This window comes from Humulus lupulus, chromosome 1 (genome assembly GCF_963169125.1).
Source record: "Humulus lupulus chromosome 1, drHumLupu1.1, whole genome shotgun sequence".
NCBI classification, from domain to species: Eukaryota; Viridiplantae; Streptophyta; class Magnoliopsida; order Rosales; family Cannabaceae; genus Humulus; species Humulus lupulus.
Window position 1 is genome coordinate 258,096,863 of NC_084793.1, and position 18,528 is coordinate 258,115,390.

An 18,528-nucleotide genomic window follows, 5' to 3' on the forward strand; every position below is an offset into this window, starting at 1 on the left:
TTTTGTAAAATATATTTGTGCTTCAACGTTAAATCTTTCAAATGAATAGTTGGGATGTGAACTATCCATTTGTGTAATTTTTGTGAATCAAAGATCCAAATAAATAAATATACATATTGGTGACTCTTGATCCTTCCTATTTGTTACATATTATTACATCATACTTTATTCTATCTTTATTTCTAATCTTTAAGTCTCAAAAAACACAAAAAGATCACATGTTCTATTTTCCTCATATTATTTATCTCTAAACTTTATTTTTTTGCTTCCTTGTGGAATTGACCGCCCGATCTATACTACAACCACCGCTTAGTGGATGCACGTTTTGGGCGTTAAATAGAAATATATATTTTTTTCTTTAAAAAATGCAAGATATTCAAATTTATTTTCATTTCCCATATTCAAAACATATTTTGTTGAGCACCATATAATAATTAATAATAAAAAGAATCTTCTGGTTCTTCATCTAAATTTAAGAAAATTTATACATGTCATTGCATATGATTGATCATTCAATTAATGAACTTCAGGTTCACTATACTTTGTATTTCACTAAAGTTTTCAACATATATATAACCGCTATAAAAGTTTCATTTTTATTTATATACTAGATAATGAAATAATTTTAATATCCTTCAAAATATATAATAGCATTGATTCTTCAGTAATCAGATTTCTCCATTTGATTTTTCTAATATATTATGTTCAACAACATTATGTTTAACAATTTTATCTTTCCAATGGTGTGCTTGCTTAAAAGCACAATTATTTTTCAAATATAAACTTATCATTCATTCAAGTTAATACATAATGATAATAATCATGTTTGTTGTAGCCAAATAGGTATAATCATAATATGAATATATTACTTATTTTTCTTTCTCATTTCTTTCCAACAAGTGATCAAATTTATTAATGAAATAAATCATTCTTTATTCTTATGACTTGATATATTATATAATTAAATGTACAACCGGTAGATATTATAAGTCATTTTTCGCGACATTCACAATTATATAGAAATTGTACAACTGGTACATAAACTATCTTTAATTTTAGTTAGCAATATATTGTGTTAAGGTTTCATCCAGAACATTTTCAAATAATCTTTTTGACTTTATAACATTTTGAGGAATGTAATAATAAATTAAATTTTGATCAATGACAAAGTTCACTATAATACTAATAATTAGATATTCACTTCTAGGAATATGCAATGAATAATTGACATAAGTAATGAATCATCCACTTCAAGGAATAACATTGAAAATACCATACTTGTTTCTGGCAATAAATATTGCATATATAATAACATGACTAATAATATCAATACTTTTTAAAATGAAATTTACTTTCTATCATTCTCTTCGGGGAATAATATTTCAATGTACAACAAAATTGATATACATGTTAACTTCTTTATCGTACAATAAGCACACATCCAAGTCAATATCAAAGGTAGTTACACCTGAATTAGTTTATTCTCTTCATATTTATTTTTCAATCTTGTTTATCATTATTTCATATTTTAATGTTTTGATGCAATTTTCTTAAAACTTTTGGAACTTGAAAAAAATCAATCACCGACTGCATCAATCATAATACATTTCAATGTTTTTTTTTAATTGTGTTTATAAATTTCATATAATTGACAAATATGTAAAATATTCACTTTAGAGAATTTTGTTAAAATATCACAACTCTTTAGCAATTATACCTGAATTAGTTTATTCTCTTCATATTTGTTTTTCAATCTTGTTTATCATTATTTCATATTTTAATGTTTTGATGCAATTTTCTTAAAACTTTTGGGACTTGAAAAAAATCAATCACCAATTGCATCAATCATAATACATTTCAATGTTTTTTTTTAATTGTGTTTATAAATTTCATATAATTGACAAATATGTAAAATATTCACTTTAGAGAATTTTGTTAAAATATCACAACTCTTTAGCAACTATGTTTCTTTTATATATCTTAATGAATAATATCACTTTTGTATAATCTTCAGGATATATGAAAGATCTTATCTCAAGGATCTATAATTTTTTTTTTCAATATGCCATAGACATGGAACTTTACAAATTCTAATGTAATCGTTTGTAAATAACTATAAAATAAATACTATAGAAATCAATATTAAATAAGTGAAATGGTAAGAACACATACATGTGAATATAATCATATTTACGATAACACAACATTAAACAATCTAATATTATCACAATGGTAAAATAACAATTCACATATACATTTTTTTATGATCAATATATATATATATTATGGTAATCATATAAACATACATTCGCAATAAAATATTTTTACCTCAATAAACTATGATGACTAGAGGCTTGAGAATGAATTTTGTTATCAACACAAGATGGTGGTGGAAGATTGAATCATCTATTTCAGATTCAATGAATGATTATGACTAGAGATTCATGATAAGAATTTTAACCTACAAATAATGATAGTTAGATAGTCGTGCTGATAACGTATTATAAAACTATTAAGATTACAGAAATATAAAGTATAAAGACATAGATAGAGTAATAGAGAGAGATGTAAAGAGAGAGTGAAACTCTTGTATCTGTTATTTCAATGGAGGAATGACCCCTATTTATACAGATAAATAAACCCTAAGAAAATCGGGTAACTACTTTGAATACAATAAAAAATTAATATTGATATTTTATTTTGAGTAACCGAGTGATTCTTCATTATTATGGAGATCCATATATATAATATTTATATTTTTAGGCATTGATGTTATAAAACACACATTTTTGAAATATTCCCATAAATATATATTTGACATTTTGCTTCTTGATCCAACTTCCGGCCTCTAATTATTGGGCCACCATATCTTGATTCATGAATAGAGAATGAAGGCCCAACTCAGAAAAAGGCAACTTCCGCCTCTAATTATTGGGCCACCAGATATTGATTCATGAATACGAAGGCCCAACTCTGAAAAAGGCCGCATGGACAAACGGAAAATGTTAGTAAAAGCTCCCGTGGATTCAGTGTCGAACGCAACGCAGCGCGCACCGGAGAGTCGTCCTCGTACCACCTGATTCGCATGTCCCAAAACGCAAGGCTGCAGGGGACAAAAAGGTCGGCTCTGGTGCCTGAAATTAGCAGCGATCGGGTCCTCGGATCCGCCTGAGTCTTCACCTAGAGAGAGGAAGAGAGAAAGAGAGAGATAAAAGGAGAGATGTGGGTGTTCTACCTGATCTCCCTGCCGTTGACGGTGGGGATGGTAATTTTGACTCTCAAGTACTTCCACGGACCGGAGGTACCTCGCTATGTCCTCCTCACCGTCGGATACACCTGGTTCTGCTCTCTTTCCATCATCATCCTCGTCCCTGCCGATATCTGGACCGTATGTTCCCATGTCTTTATTATTTATATATTCTTCCCGATCTTCATTGTTTGATAAATTAGCTCGCCATTTCTTGAATCATAGCCCTAATTTAGGTGCGACATTGTAGAATTTATGATTATGGATATAATTTTGTTGAGTATTTTTTGGCATTGATCATGGTAGAGGTGAATGATAGTTTTGATTTAATTGCTTGTTTTTAGCTTTGGTTTTCTTTTCTAGTAGTTAGAATCTAATCGCCGCAATGATTATTATCTGAATTTTGGGGCAATGTAATGGGTTTAGTTATATATATACAAATGTACTCATACATATATCGTGTGCAATTATAAACGGTCAGATTAAAATTTTTAGCATCAATTAAGCTGATTTTCTTTATTAAAAAACTGGGAAGTTTATTGTAGTTGTTAGCGTATGCCCGCAGAAAGCATTATTCAAGAAAATTGGAAGAATAGAAGAAGATATTTGAACCTTTCTCACTTTGTGGCGAGTGTTTCTCGTTTGGATCTTGGTCGAGAAACACTTGGGGGCGGCTTTAAATTTTCCTGTATTTATCTGTACGATATTTATTTTCATTTTGTCCTGTTGTTTTGACGTACCAATAGCTATAGCTAATTTTGATACTGTGAAAACTATCACATCAGTTTTCTAATTGGATTAAGCTGATTTTCTTACCTTTCCTTATTTACATAGTGCAGTGCAATTGAAGAAATTTTACTTCTTTTAAAGCATATTTAAAGGGGATGTAATGGTTGATTGAAGCATGTATTTTCTAGGGATAAATTTTCTTTTACTTGTATATCTTATTCTCTTTTTAACATATACAGACAATACACGAGATCAAGAATGGAGGCATTTCTTTCTTTTGGAGCTGGTCATATTGGAGTACGTTTTTACTAACTTGGTATGCTTGCAAACTAAGACTCTTTTATCTCCCAACCCGCTTTGTACATATAAGTTGCAAAGCTTCATATGGATACTATATGCTGTAGTATTTTTAATCACTTTTCAGTTAAGTTATTGTATGATTCACATGTTCTATAGTTGGCAATATCTGTCATATTTATATATATATAAATATATTTTTAATGAACTCATTTTTTAGGAAAAAGAAAGTCCAATTTAATGTAATTTATAATATTTATAAATATTTAAGAAATGAGAAAATATTAAAAAAAAATCTCTTATACAATTCTAGGAAAACATTTTCCCTTTTATTTTTCTTATTCTTTTTCCTTATAAAATTTTTCTTGGTAAAAAATCAAAGTAACAAACTAAACCTTGAGCAATCAAGTAAAATTTTCATTTCTTTTTCTGGGGTTTGATTTTATATATGTTATTCTCTAAAAAGTTGGTTGGTATGATTAAGGTCTATGTTTGGTTGATGAATTTCACATTCTTCTTAAGATAATTCCTTGCTCATTGTGGTTCATCTTTGGCTGCTTATTTTGGAGCGAAAGACTTTTTGTAAATCTGTTTGTAATTTTTCTCATAAAATTGAGTTATGTTATGTCTAAGCAGGGCTGTGGTGCCCCTTATTCAGGGTTTTGAAGATGCTGGAGATTTTACTATGAAAGAGAGACTGAAGACTAGTGTTCATGTTAATCTAGTCTTCTACCTGATCGTTGGATTGATTGGCCTTTTTGGACTTATTCTTCTCATTATGATGCACAAGGATTGGTTTGTATCTCACTTTTGTAAAGTTGATGTGCTATATTTGAACACTTGGAGCTATTCTTCTTATGTTTATCAATATACATGAACAGGAAAGGAAGTGTTCTGGGTTTTGCAATGGCCTGCTCCAATACTTTTGGACTGGTTACTGGTGCTTTTCTCCTTGGCTTTGGTTTGAGCGAAATTCCCAGAAACATTTGGAGAAATGCAGATTGGACAACCCGCCAGAAAGTCCTTTCCCATAAAATTGCTAAAATGGCTGTGAAGCTTGATGATGCTCATCAAGATCTTTCAAACGCTATTGTGGTACTTTTCTTTTTATTTATTTATGTAAATTATTATTATTATTTAAAAATAATGCAAACAATTCCTTCTCTGGACCTGTTGGGTTTGTTTTACCTTTTCTGTTTGCTTATCTTATGATTAATAGGTCTTTAGATTTCTTTCTTATAATCTGTAAATATGCTCTGTTATCTGAATCCGTTTGAGGTGAGACCATTGCTGACTGAATGCTTGAGACCAATGATGGGTCATAATGTCATGTGAACATTTGAATGTGGAATCTGGAACATTTTTGTATTGGTATCTCAGTTTTATTTTCCATAAAAAAAATAGAGATTTTTTACAATGTGTTGATATTTCCTATCTTTTGCGACTCTGGTGTCTTAACAGCAATCTTTGATATGTTATTTGACATATTTATTCTATCAAGGATATAATAGTTTGTGCAAGTTCATGTTGTATGGCTGAACCTGTATGTGGCATAGCTGATTTTATGACGTATTTGTTCTGTTAAACCTTAACGATCTCTTCCTTAATAGGTTGCTCAAGCAACATCCACTCAGATGTCGAAGCGTGATCCTTTGAGGCCCTACATGGATGTTATTGATAAGATGTTATCTCAAATGGTATTTATTGTTTTTTTTAAAAAAAAGAAAACTTCAATTTCCTTGTTAGATGAAGGTTCTCTTTAAACATGTTGAATAATATATTCCCCAGTTCAGGGAAGACCCATCCTTTAAACCACAAGGTGGTCGATTAGGAGAAAATGATATGGACTATGACACTGATGAGAAGTCGATGGCGACATTAAGGCGTCATCTTCGTGGAGCTCGAGAAGAGTATTACCGATACAAAAGGTTAGCTGATCTTTTAGTCAAACATCTATACTATACACTGTTCAGAAATTGCATGCATTCTGTGTTGATTTCTTGTGCAACCTCTTTTCCATTTACACGTCTCCTTTTATCAAGAATATCTGTTTATCTCTTTACTATGATAGCATCTGCCAAAGCATTTGGGAATGTAAGAATCTCCAATTAGGCATTCTGATATTCTGTTCGTCCTTTGGAAAATGGCTTTGACTCCATTGTAACACAACCTTTTCCCTTCAATTCTCTTGGTTGGGAAAGATCTCAGCCTGCCTTGACTGAATGTAGAAATCTCAATTTATACTAAGAAGTTTTGTACAAAAAGTACTGCAACTAAGAGATGTTTATTTATCTTTAGTATCTGTTTCAGTAATTTTCTCATTTGTTAATACCAATTAGTATATTGTAGTTATTATTTCTATACTTTGTGCACTGATTGTACTTTTTTATTTCAGAAAATAAACTTAATTTATAAAAAAAAAATGTTTTCCTACTGTTATTGTTCATTCTGAACCGTCATATTTGATCTTGTGCATGAGAACGCCATCTTAGTTAACTATATACATGCAATGGTTAGTATTATTATATATATTAATATAAATATATATATTTTGCAGTGAATATATGACCTATGTCATGGAGGCCCTTGAACTGGAAGATACTATAAGAAACTATGAAAGGCGCAATTCTACTGGATGGTGTGCCTCTAATATGCATCCTTGTTCTCTTTCAGTCTATATGTTGTTTTCTCATGATTTATATGTTCATGTATGTTTGTTCAGGAAATATATTTCAAGCTTCAGGCCTGCTCGGAGCGGAAAGTTAGGCTCTTTTATTGATAATATGGGTAAATTAATCAGAGAATTACCTGTTTTTGATCGATTTGTTTTTGTCACAACTTTATTCAGTACCTCAATTATATGTGAAGTAATGGATGTTGGACGATTTAACCTGAAGGTCTGAAATAAAATTGTTCTTTTTCTTGTAGAATTTCTTTGGCGCTGCATACTAAGCAAACAATTTAAGAAAGTTTTGGCTATTGTGCTTGGTATCATGTCAGCTGCTATTCTTTTAGCAGAGGCAACCCTACTTCCAAAATTTAATTTATCTCTTTTCTCGATCATTATAAATTCTGTTCAGGGACAAGAAGTTCTTGTTCAGGTATGCTTTAGTTTTTGTGGCACTTTTAAAATCTGCTTACTCTTATATTTGTACTCTAAAATTTATATAAAATAGAGCACTTATTTGTTGTATTTTGCTCCATAAATTGAAATTGTCTTGTTTTTTCGTTGCCTGAATAATTTTAATAAAAGTTCAAGGTCTGTTTCTTTGCTTTACCACATGCATATACTAATTACTTTTGTTCTCTTTCAGGTATTTGCTTTTATTCCTCTGATGTACATGTGCATCTGCACATATTATTCCTTGTTCAAAGTTGGCATGTTGATGTTTTACTCGCTAACACCAAGACAAACAAGTTCGGTCAACTTGCTTATGATATGCTCGTAAGTTTTTGCCCATTACTCTATTGTAATGACTTAAACCTTGGCTAACTCGTTTTTTATTATACAGTATTCACTTCTCACTGTTTTTCCATTTGCTAGTATGGTTGCTCGGTATGCTCCTCCAGTTTCATACAACTTTCTAAATCTTATTCGCCTTGATAAAAAGAGAGTAACTATATTTGAAAAGGTAATTCTATTATTTTCTTGATAGTTATCGATGTTGCTGGACTAAAAATAAAATATCATGGTTGTGTTCTCTCAAAGTATGGGATCTTTTTTATTTTCTAATTAATGTAAGATTTCTGAAGTGATGGATTTTAGGGTAACAAGCTTTTATTTTGCCCTTGAACTGATTGAATTGTACATACAATACTCCTTTATTTACCAACTACGTTACACATTTTTTTTTAAATAAATTTTTCTCCCTGGTTATAATTTACAATTCACTTTTGTTTATTTACTGCAGCGAATGGGAAATATTGATGAAGCTGTTCCGTTTTTTGGGAGTGAGTTTAACAGAATCTATCCGCTTATTATGGTTATATACACTCTTTTGGTTGCCAGCAAATTCTTTGACCGTGTAAAAAACTTTTTTGGGAGCTGGAAAAGATTTAGATTTCAGAGTGAGGCAGATGATATGGATGGTTTTGATCCTTCTGGAGTAATAATCCTGCAGAAAGGTATATGTATACCTTAATCTGTCTAATATATATACATATATTTATGTATGCATGTATGGCTATTCCAATTAAGACAATTATTGTGAATATAAGAATCTATAATCTGAATTTTTATACTTCAACTAAAGTCATACAAAATTTTCTCAGAAAGATCTTGGCTTGAACAAGGCAGCACAGTTGGTGAGCATGTTATCCCATTGGCAAGGAATTTTAACAACAATGATGTTGAGATTGGCAGCAATAGCACGGTATGTAAATTGTCATCTTCTACTATAATTCATCATTAGCTAATTTGTATCTAGCTTGTCTTATTTATTATAATGTTTTTGGATATTGGGCATGCATACTTTTCAACCCTGATCTGTAATTTTTTACTTCCTTTTTAATTTATCTTTACAATAAAGTGGTAGATTCTATAAAAGTTATGTTTCTTACTTGAAAGTGAAATGTTTTAGGAAAGTACTTCTGTTGAAATGAAAACAACAACCAGCCTAATCATCAACGGTGCAAAAGGAAGTGCATCAAAACCTTTGAAAGAGGAAACCCGTAAATATGGCTCCAACAGAGAAGCCATGAGCAACAAGTACTCGGCTATGAGAGAGCAAAGCAAACAAGCCTCAACTAGTACAAAGAAGCCAGTGGAGCAGAGCATTGCTTCTGCCAAGGTCTCACTGCTTGACGCTGGCAAACCTGACCTTAGTAACCCAACTGGAGGTTCATCTTCTGGTCTGGCCTTAAAGTGGGAATCTATGAAATCTGGTTTTCAAAATTTCAAAGCAAACTTGGGGTCCAAAAAGTTTCAACCATTGCGCCAAATTCAAGAAACTAATCTAATGTCTCATGTATCCTCTTCCGAGTCACTTGATGAAATATTTCAGAGACTGAAACGGCCATCAGTGTCAGATCATAGGAGTTACAGTGATGAGGATGACGAAGATGGGATTGAAATTAAGAATTCTGGCTCTTCTAGATGATATTCAACACCTGATGCAAGTTTGTCACTGTTACAAGTCAGAATTTAAGCTCTTAAAATGTACAGGTCCTAAGTGAGGACTTATACCTTGTTCTTGCAGTCCTCGGGCTCTGAATATTATATAAAAGCTTGGGAGGGTATCCAACTCTGCAACTACGCAGGTTTGGAATCAGCTAAGTAGTTTTCTCAGACTTTGACAGGAAAAAATAGAAATATTCTGATGTGTAATATAGGTGGAAAAGTTTAGGTAAAAAAAAACTGTTGGGGAATTTTGTAATTGATTTATAGAGCTGAAGCATATTTTGGTAATTTGTTTCTCTTCCCCGGCTGGAAACTGAAGAACTTGTAAACATGTGACGACCACAATGGAATTTCTTTTGTTTTACACCAAATTTTATGTTACGGTTTTTGAGGATCATATTTTCTGCAACAATTATAGTGTCCGTATGAAGAGACAAGACAACTCAGGTTCTTAACTGATGTGCTTTACTGAGAAGTGTTTTTAACAATACATAATAACCAGGTGGTGAGTGACACTTCAACAACTTATCATTCAAGGCATCTTAAATTTAATGAGTCCACTTAACTAATGACCCCTGAATGTTTGTTACACCTAACTTTTCAAGATTCGCACAAACTACTACTATTTTTGCTTTAATTATAAGATCATGGGTACAATTTTCTGTTTGTTATTATTATTATTTTGGAGGGGGCGAATAGACCATTTTAAACCTATATAAATAAACTTTTGCATAATAAATTATCATACTATTATCCTCGATAGAGGGGCATTGTTCAATCTGTTTTATTGCTTTTGTTTTGACATACATATCAATGAAAGTCACTTGGCTCTCCATTGCTATCGTTTCCTAAAAAAAATAAAAATACAATATCAAATAACTTGACCATTAATTTGTCTTAACTCCCACAAGGTTTGCAGCGTAATCCTATAGTAGAATTTTTTCCAAAAGATAATGTTCTCATCAAATTGGAATAAAATATAATTTGACTAATTCTAAGATATAGTCATTTTCCTCGTTTTTCTTAAATTATTAAAAATAACAATGAAGTATTTATAGACAAAAATGTTAGGCACGCTAATCACTCGCTACAAAAGATTCAGAGGTGGCTGAAAATCTAATTACATTTCCGAGTCTTTTTAAGTGTACCGTTGCATCAAATGATAGTCACCCGACAATTAAATTTGTTTTCATTAAAAAGAGAGAAATAAACTCGTTACGTGTCCAACGATCACACGACTCTTTCTATTTTCCAAGTCAACTGCATGTACGAGCCTAATTTTCTACCAAATACGTTAAAATGTTGTTGAAATTCAACAACTTATACATCCATCAAACCACATCATATACATAATATGTATTGCATATTAGCTTTTTATTATTATTATTTAAAAAATAAATAAAACAAAATTTGATTTCATAACACTCTCTTATTTTGCCATATATCTCCATGTACATGAGCTCAAAATTTGCAGAAACCAAAGCTAAGTAAAAAAAAGAAATTACATTATATTTCCGCTTAAAAATTTGCTTAATTTTCTTCTGGTTCAGCAAAATAGACAGTAAGTAATTAACTAATTACACCATGTAAAATATATATTAGATTCTAAAACTCTCTCTAAAATTCGTAGCCTCCTTATTCCTCTTCCCCGTATTTCCAAGCAATTTAGACCAAAACCCACTTTTCTTTTTTCCAGTTTTACCCTCGGGACGAAAGCCATGATCATCCAAACCACCAGCAGTACTACTGCTCCTCTTCGGAATAAACGCAATCGACCTACTCTTCTTCAGCCCGCCACCACCGCCGCCAACGCTGAAAAACAACGCGATCGACCCCATCATCTCCGACGCATTCCGGTGGTGTTTCGTTCCACGCGCCGGGGACGCGCCACCGGAAGAATAATGAGACGTAAAAGCAGTGGAAGAAGAAGAGAAGAAAGGATATCCGTCGGCGGTGGGACCAAACGTCGTCGTTCTCCTATTGAACGAGTCGGAGAGCTGAGAGAGCCTTTCTCTTAGACAATCCGAACAAACCCCTGGCGTCCGGTTCGCTGTCGGGTGCCTCTTGCAACCTCGCTCCGATTCAGACCAACCCATTTATGTATATATATATATATAAATTTATGTATTTAAAGACTACTAAGAATGATGAGTTTTTGCCTTTCTCGTACAAGAAGAAGGGTTTTCTTTTTTTTTTTTATGGTTGAATTGTGAAGAGTGAGAAAATTGAGTGTTTGAATGTGGGAAATAATATATTTATAGAGAGAGGTGAGGTGAGGTGAGGTGAGGACGTGAGGTTGGGTATGGAAGGAAGTTATACAGTGTGACCCCCGAACGTGGTTCCACGAAACTTCTCTATTTATGGGACCATTCAGTCAGTCAGTCATTCTAACGTCACCGACATTTGTACTGTTTCTATTATGTCACAGACACTAACAACTATTATCCCACTTTTTTCTTTTTGAGGAACTATGCCACTTTTTCATTAAATCTCTTAAAATTAACCAAGTATGTAAGCTTATGATATGATAGTTCATATATATAAAAAGCTTCAAGTTATTTTGGATTCACTACTTTAACTTTTATATAAACTTTTCTGATTTCCTACTTTACTATTATGAGATTTTCATTGCCATATTCTTTTTGGTCAATCTACTTTAGCTTTTTTACTATAAATATTGTTTTTTTAACACTATGTTTGTTGTGATTTACCCATTGAGGTAGTGACTATTTTATTTTAGTTTGTATGCTAGAATATAAATCGTTTGTAAGTACAATTTTGTAAACATGATTTTGCCAAAAGAGAAGGAGCTTCGTAATTATTATTATTTGTAGACCTAATATTGACTCTTCAACTAATTGGTGGTGGTCAAGTAACAGGCTTTTCTTAAATTGAAAGCAAAAAATAAATCTTTCACGGACATTTATATTGAGTTTTTATCAAACAAAACCATGTGAATCAATTACACGTGTGAGCTATTGACGTAATGAGGGTGAGAAAAATTATGTGACAGCCATTTGAGAATCCGGATTTCACGCGAAGCGAGGTCGGTTTGAAGAGAAGTCAACAGAAAGGACGGCTGTGATTGTGATTACAATGCCTATTCCGTCAGTACGTGTGCGAGACTTTTATGAGTGCACGTGAAAGTAATAAAAACACGGTCTCGAGCCACGTAGGACAAAAGCCAAGCGCACGTGGATTGTAGCAAAATGCCACATCGGATTGCGTGCGGCGCGTGGGGTCCACAACTGCATGGTATGCGACTGGGAAATTGGGAATTTTGTGCGCACGTGGGGGATGTCGCCTAATCTGACTACCAGGATTAGCGGGATCGATGACCCGGTGCTGCTCCCCGATCGTCGTCTTCTATATATATTTTTTTTCTTAAATAGTTTTAAGAAAATAAAATTGTATTGGTATTTGGTGCTTTAATTAACCAATATCATTTTTTTCTTTCTTTTGTTTTTTTTTTTTGAAAAAGAATCAGTTTTTTCTTGAACATTATGCTACATTTATTTGACTCTAACGTCACATCATATGCTACATTTGAGTTTTTTTTTCTTCTAATAATTTTTGGAAATGTAAAATAATAAACACAAATACAGCTGGATGATATAAAAGTTCTTATCAAAGCACTATTTTGTATTATCTTTCAAAAGAAAAATAGTAAATAACATTGCTATCGAGTTTGGATTGCAGCATGAGGAATAATTTGCACACATTCTTTTACATTTAATAATGTATATTTATTAACTATTTATAAAAAATACAGTGGTTTTACCCGAATGAATATTGAAAATGATTTATAAAAGGACATATCAAATGAGTAAATTAAAAAAAAATATGTGTAGCGATCGTATCATCACTTGGACCAAAGCTATAAAAGAAAATGTTATTATCATTTAGTTGAGTTGTGCTTTTTTTCCGTTGAAAATAGCCTAAATGAGTTTTGTTAAATTATAACGATTTTAAAAAAAGGGATCAAATAATTTTTCTAATTTTTTTAACTAAACTCAAGTAAAGTGGCCAAGGGGGTGTGTATTGTTTGGGGGGAGCTGGGTTCGAAACACAGTATGTACAATTTCAAAAAAAAAAAAAAGACCATCAATAAAATTTTGGACCAAAACAATATATATTTTCTACATAAGACCAATAATGGAAGATATAAATTTTGTCAAATTTAGCATTAAAAAAAGAGTTAATACTATATTTTATCTAATTATACTCTAATGCACAAAATACAAATTAGCACAAAAAAATAAATAATTTATTTAATATTTATTGAGAATATTCAAAAATTAATTTTTTTTAATTATTTTTATCATTCAAATTATATTATGATATATAATTAGTCATTTTTTGTCAACTAATCAAGTATAATAATTAGTGACAATACATAAATAAAATAAGTAGCAAATATTAATATATCAAACTTGACCCATCTATATTTTATACCAAATTTAACACAACTTTTAACACATTTTTTGAAACACTATTAGAGTTTTACTTTTTGTAAGATGTACTAAATATAACATTACACTATCTTTTCAGCACTCGATTGAGGATGCTCTGACCAAACACACAAAAGAAAACGTAAATAAATAATAAAATCAAGTTTACCCACAAAAATTTGAAGTAAATCCAACTAATATTGATAATTTATTTTACTTTTAGAAAACAAAATATTGGGATAAGTCCTACGCCAGTAAGGGGAAGTGAATCTATTTCGAGCATTGATATCTACATAGCATATTCAAGTCAATTCCATGCACACCAACCAAACCATAGAATATAGATGAGATTATTGGATTGGATAAATCTCAAATTCCAAATCCATACCTTCTGACTGCATATAACCAGGTACAGAAACCCCTTTTATGGGAGCTCGTGTCTCCAAAAATCCCCCTCACAACCAGGACCCTCTTCATCCCCAACAACAATTTTGCAAAATCCAAAGTATCGCTCGGAACCCAAAACCTGCTCCTCATGCCGGGGCTCCAAACAAACAATTTACACTATTACCTATGTTCTGTAGAATTAGAAGAACCCCTTTTTGATCCTCCATGGAAAACTTCTCTTCAGTCAATGCTCAGAAGGAAAGCAAAATCAAAGGACAGTCACTAACATGTTTCTTAGGTTTTTAAAATAGTGTCCATAATTTGTTATTATTTGACTTAATATTTCAAAACGTTTTTCATGACTACTCCTAGGCCTGAAAGTTGTATCAAGTAACAGAACTTGGTGTCAAAACCATTAGCTTATTTTGCTGCATCACTTGCCTCAGCAGTTTTAGCTTCTAAAGGGCACTGTGAAACGTAAGCTTTTAGCTGCAATGAAAAGGGGATTACATAAGTTCACAGTTGAAATGAGAGCATGAAAGGAAAAAAAATATATAAATATTTTCCATTTGTAGTGTAAGTATAAATTCTCAAATTTAAGATCCGAGTAAAGTTATTCATTCAGAATTTAAAGGACAAACTTATATAATGCCAAACAGATTTATGTTATAAAATGATTACACTTGTCAAATAGTTGTTTAGTCATAATTCAACTTCTATATATTATGTTACAAAATAAAAAAATGTGGATTTCAATTTTGTCAAAAAAAAAAAAAAAGTGGATTTCAATTAATAATACATGACAGTTTATTGGGCTATTTGAAGGTTTTAGTGGGCAAGTTTGGTAGTTTAATTTTGGTTTGTTGATTTTAGAAATAGGTAATCCAAAAGAATAAATCTAACAACACACATATATTACACAGAAAAAGTACACAGAGTGCGTAATTTATATTAACAATCAATATTTTTAAGTGGGACCACATTGTTATAAATTGTGGTTAAAAACACATCAATGTGTAACTTTCTTGTGCCTCTAGCACTGTTCATCCCAAAATCATCTCATAATCTGCAATTTAATTATACAGAGAGTTAAGCAGTGTGGGTTAGGCAAATAATGTGGGTTTGTGTAGCTTGTTTACCCCTACAACCAGTTGTATATATGTAAAGTCCCGATCACATAGATTAGACAATGCGAACAATTCTTTGAAGATAAAAGGCTTAGCTAAACTATGAATAACTTTAACTATGAGTAAACAAGCATGCAAAAATAAATTGTGTACCTAACCAGAGTTCAAACATAGAAAACAGGGTAGAAAAATCACATCTCTCTCTTGTTAATTCTGGCTAAATAAGCATGCAAAAGTGTATCTAACCAGACTACAAATATATAAAGCAGATCAGAAGTTTCAACACAACTCATTTGGTCAAAAAGGTAGTTTTATAAGATTTAATAGTTAAGATGTGCAATATGGCTACAGTATATGGTGTTCATTGTTGAATGAAGCAGGTTTTGCAGGTGGTTATTCAAAAAGATACGAGGCAGTAATAGCTTAAAAACATTTTTGAATTGGGCGAAGGAGAAGTGTTGGAATGTAATTTCAAACTGTGGGAAAATGGAAAATTCTGAGTTATGGTTTATAAAAGAAATTTCATGAGAGCTGGTTTTGTAATCCATGCCGGTTTTTTTTTTTTAGGCTTAGGCAGCAAAGAAGTTTTACACATTTTCCACTATTCTGAATTGTTCTTAGCTGTAGAAACATTTGTTTTAGTTGTTTTTAAATTTATGATTCAAGGTGTCATGCTGTTTATTTTCTTATATTTGTTCTTTTTGATGATATCTTATCCTCTACATGAAATCTTGTTTGTTTTCTTAACAAAAGTTGATCTCAGTAAAAATAATAATAATAATATTTCTTTCAAGTTACTATTGTCGGGCTTATTACAACTCTTCTTCCAAGTATATGCATCAAGCAGTAGAGTGATATCACTGTTTAAGTTCTTTGCTAAGAAGAAATGACGGTACCTTGAAATCAGTCAGATCAGGGACAACATAGTTCGGCAGCTTTTCATGTACCACAACATACCCACCTGCAGCAAAATTCCTTCTATATTATTGCAAGGCACATATGTATAATGAAATTGCATCATACCAGGAATTCGATATATTTACATTTCTTCTTAAATTCTTGCAAGTTGCAAACATAATCATTATCACTTTTATGGGCTCATGAATAAGATTGGAGTCCATCTTTGAGAGGAGGTATGACTGGCAATCGCAGTAATAGTACACATTTCTATTATAGGCGTATATATAGACCCTAAATATTAGAATATTTCTATATTTTTGTTGGAATTTATTTATTTGAGTAATTTAAAATTTATTCAAATTTGGGTTCCTAGAACTAATTTCCTTCTATTCACCTAACTACTGTGATGTTAATAAATTTTCAAACTTGTAAGGAAATTACAAACCACTCAGTTTTTCTTACTCCCCTTCTCTCTTTTCTATCCTGTCCTCTCTTTCCCTCTTTGAATTCCTCTCTTTCTCTTGTCTGTTTTTTTTACCCACTTGGTTCTACATAATTATTCATGGGTATTTACAAGTGATTACATTTTCTAGTTCAGTCCATAATAAACCACGTGTAACTCCCATCAAACTGCCAAACATTCCCCTTCAAGGTAATTATTTTCTATAGATAAGAAGCATACACAAACCTTACATTTAGGTTGTGAAGATCATTTTACCCCTATTGTACAAGAATAGCTCTTAAGATGCTATGAAAAAGTATTTCATAGGAATTATCTCTGTTATCTTGTTCTGCAGGCAAGATCTACACCCTTTAAATGCTCAAAAGCCTCAAGGAAACAATCTACCCTTTTTTTTTACACAACGAACGTGGTCTTTTAAGTTTTTTTGTGCTATATTTTTTACAGTTGCTACATAGAAAGCATGAAAATCAGTTTGTAATGTTTTAGTACTAATGCCCATTGAAGGCAGGCAAACACAAAGCTAGGATGCTTTTCTACATCCACATAGTTGGATTGGACTAAATTCAGTTCCCTTAAAAACAAAGAAACGTGATAAAATTCAGGAACAATAGAAAAAATAATCACTGGCTATGCAGTAATGAATAAAGAATCTAGTTATAATCCTCAACATAGTTTTGAGGAACAAATGGATTTTCCCTTTCTCAATCTTTCTAATTGAATCACTAATCTGTTCACCAACAATTTCAAGTAAAACATTCTTTGACGATAACTGGCTACAACAAGCAAACATAATTTCAATGCATAACTAAAGAGAAGAATAGAATAAGAAAGGTATAACCTTTACGGGTATGAAACCCGGTTGGCTTGCAGTTCTTTCCCTTGTAGTAATCCCTTGGTGCCCTCTTTGAAGAGAGAATATCAAGGGATGATGTCCTTTTTCTCCTCATTATTCTTCCCAATCCCATAATCAATCCCAGTCCCATTTTTAAATCCTGAAATGCACACATATTAGAGTAATAAACATACCCAATCAATCTTTTTTTTAAAAATAAAATAAAATAAAAATCTCAGCCATCACCATATCCAAAACCCTATAAATTAAAGAGAGCTGAAATCAAAAGATTACTCTCTGGTGCGGCAATGGGTGCTCTTCTTCACAGGTGGCTGTTGCTCTCTTGTTCTATAGCAACTCAGAAATGGATTGTTACTCTGAAATCCAAAGCAATAAACAATATAATTGAAATTACAAAAACAAATCCCCGCATATATATATATTTAATATAATATAATGAAATCGAGCAATTACCAAATATATGCATCTAGGCGGAGTGTGGTCGAGGTAGGAGCTGAGTGAGTGTCGACGAGAGCTAATGAGAATCAGAGAGAGGAGGCAGGTGGAGGGTTTTTTTAGCTGGGGGAGTTCTGGGTTTCCTAATAAAAATTAGGGATAAGGTCAAATATATCTTTTTTTATATAATAAAAATATGTAAATGATTATTAATTTTAATGAATTATTCTAAATATTTGATGGAATATACATTTAAAATTAACTTAAAAATATATACTTATTAATTATATTAATATAAATTTAAATATTATAAAATAATATTATTATTATATTAATATTTAATATAAAACTACATATATAATAATTATATTAATATAAATTCAAATATTATAAAGTATCATTATTATAATAATATATAATACTGAAATTCCGTTTTTAATAATTACAAAATTAATTAAACCAAGTGAATTAATTAAAGTGTGGAATAGTAATTAACTATTTACATAGATTACAGTTCTGT

At 31.5% G+C, this 18,528-nt stretch overlaps 3 protein-coding genes across 4 annotated transcripts; 1 reads left to right on the forward strand and 2 right to left on the reverse strand.

Moving 5' to 3' along the window:
- Nucleotides 1-3,025: 3,025 nt before the first annotated feature.
- Nucleotides 3,026-9,789, forward strand: LOC133805841 (uncharacterized). Of its 2 annotated transcripts, none has more exons than XM_062243993.1 (14): nucleotides 3,026-3,388; nucleotides 4,216-4,292; nucleotides 4,910-5,068; nucleotides 5,155-5,368; nucleotides 5,884-5,970; nucleotides 6,062-6,201; nucleotides 6,831-6,911; nucleotides 6,996-7,060; nucleotides 7,202-7,374; nucleotides 7,588-7,718; nucleotides 7,818-7,905; nucleotides 8,185-8,398; nucleotides 8,546-8,646; nucleotides 8,854-9,789. In XM_062243993.1, exons 1-14 carry the CDS (start codon nucleotides 3,221-3,223, stop codon nucleotides 9,370-9,372), a joined length of 2,217 nt encoding a protein of 738 aa, XP_062099977.1. In that variant the 5' UTR covers nucleotides 3,026-3,220; the 3' UTR covers nucleotides 9,373-9,789. The 2 variants fall into 2 exon arrangements, with proteins under 2 accessions (XP_062099977.1, XP_062099979.1); XM_062243995.1 differs by having other exon boundaries at nucleotides 8,550-8,646; nucleotides 8,854-8,954.
- A 947-nt stretch (nucleotides 9,790-10,736) lies between these two features.
- Nucleotides 10,737-11,689, reverse strand: LOC133805850 (uncharacterized). The gene has a single exon (XM_062244002.1). The coding sequence runs from the start codon at nucleotides 11,486-11,488 to the stop codon at nucleotides 10,991-10,993; it is 498 nt and encodes a 165-aa protein (XP_062099986.1). The 5' UTR covers nucleotides 11,489-11,689; the 3' UTR covers nucleotides 10,737-10,990.
- Nucleotides 11,690-14,021: 2,332 nt separating this feature from the next.
- On the reverse strand, nucleotides 14,022-18,179 carry LOC133805858 (uncharacterized). Its single transcript, XM_062244010.1, has 5 exons — nucleotides 18,027-18,179; nucleotides 17,847-17,929; nucleotides 17,559-17,712; nucleotides 16,254-16,318; nucleotides 14,022-14,719 (listed from the first exon to the last, which is right to left on the reverse strand). Exons 3-5 carry the CDS (start codon nucleotides 17,701-17,703, stop codon nucleotides 14,651-14,653), a joined length of 279 nt encoding a protein of 92 aa, XP_062099994.1. The 5' UTR covers nucleotides 17,704-17,712; nucleotides 17,847-17,929; nucleotides 18,027-18,179; the 3' UTR covers nucleotides 14,022-14,650.
- Between the last annotated feature and the right edge of the window lie 349 nt (nucleotides 18,180-18,528).

Bases quoted from the DNA above. Each gene is read 5' to 3' on its own strand.
- LOC133805841 (XM_062243993.1), top strand. From the start codon at position 3,221: ATGTGGGTGTTCTACCTGATCTCCCTGCCGTTGACGGTGGGGATGGTA. The intron at 6,202-6,830 runs GTTAGCTGATCT...TATATTTTGCAG, and splicing joins GAGTATTACCGATACAAAAG to TGAATATATGACCTATGTCA. The intron at 6,912-6,995 runs GTGTGCCTCTAA...ATGTTTGTTCAG, and splicing joins AGGCGCAATTCTACTGGATG to GAAATATATTTCAAGCTTCA.
- LOC133805850 (XM_062244002.1), bottom strand. From the start codon at position 11,488: ATGGGTTGGTCTGAATCGGAGCGAGGTTGCAAGAGGCACCCGACAGCG.
- LOC133805858 (XM_062244010.1), bottom strand. From the start codon at position 17,703: ATGGGACTGGGATTGATTATGGGATTGGGAAGAATAATGAGGAGAAAA. The intron at 16,319-17,558 runs GTTATACCTTTC...ATTTTGCTGCAG, and splicing joins CGGGTTTCATACCCGTAAAG to GTGGGTATGTTGTGGTACAT. The intron at 14,720-16,253 runs GTACCGTCATTT...TTTTCATTGCAG, and splicing joins CTGATCTGACTGATTTCAAG to CTAAAAGCTTACGTTTCACA.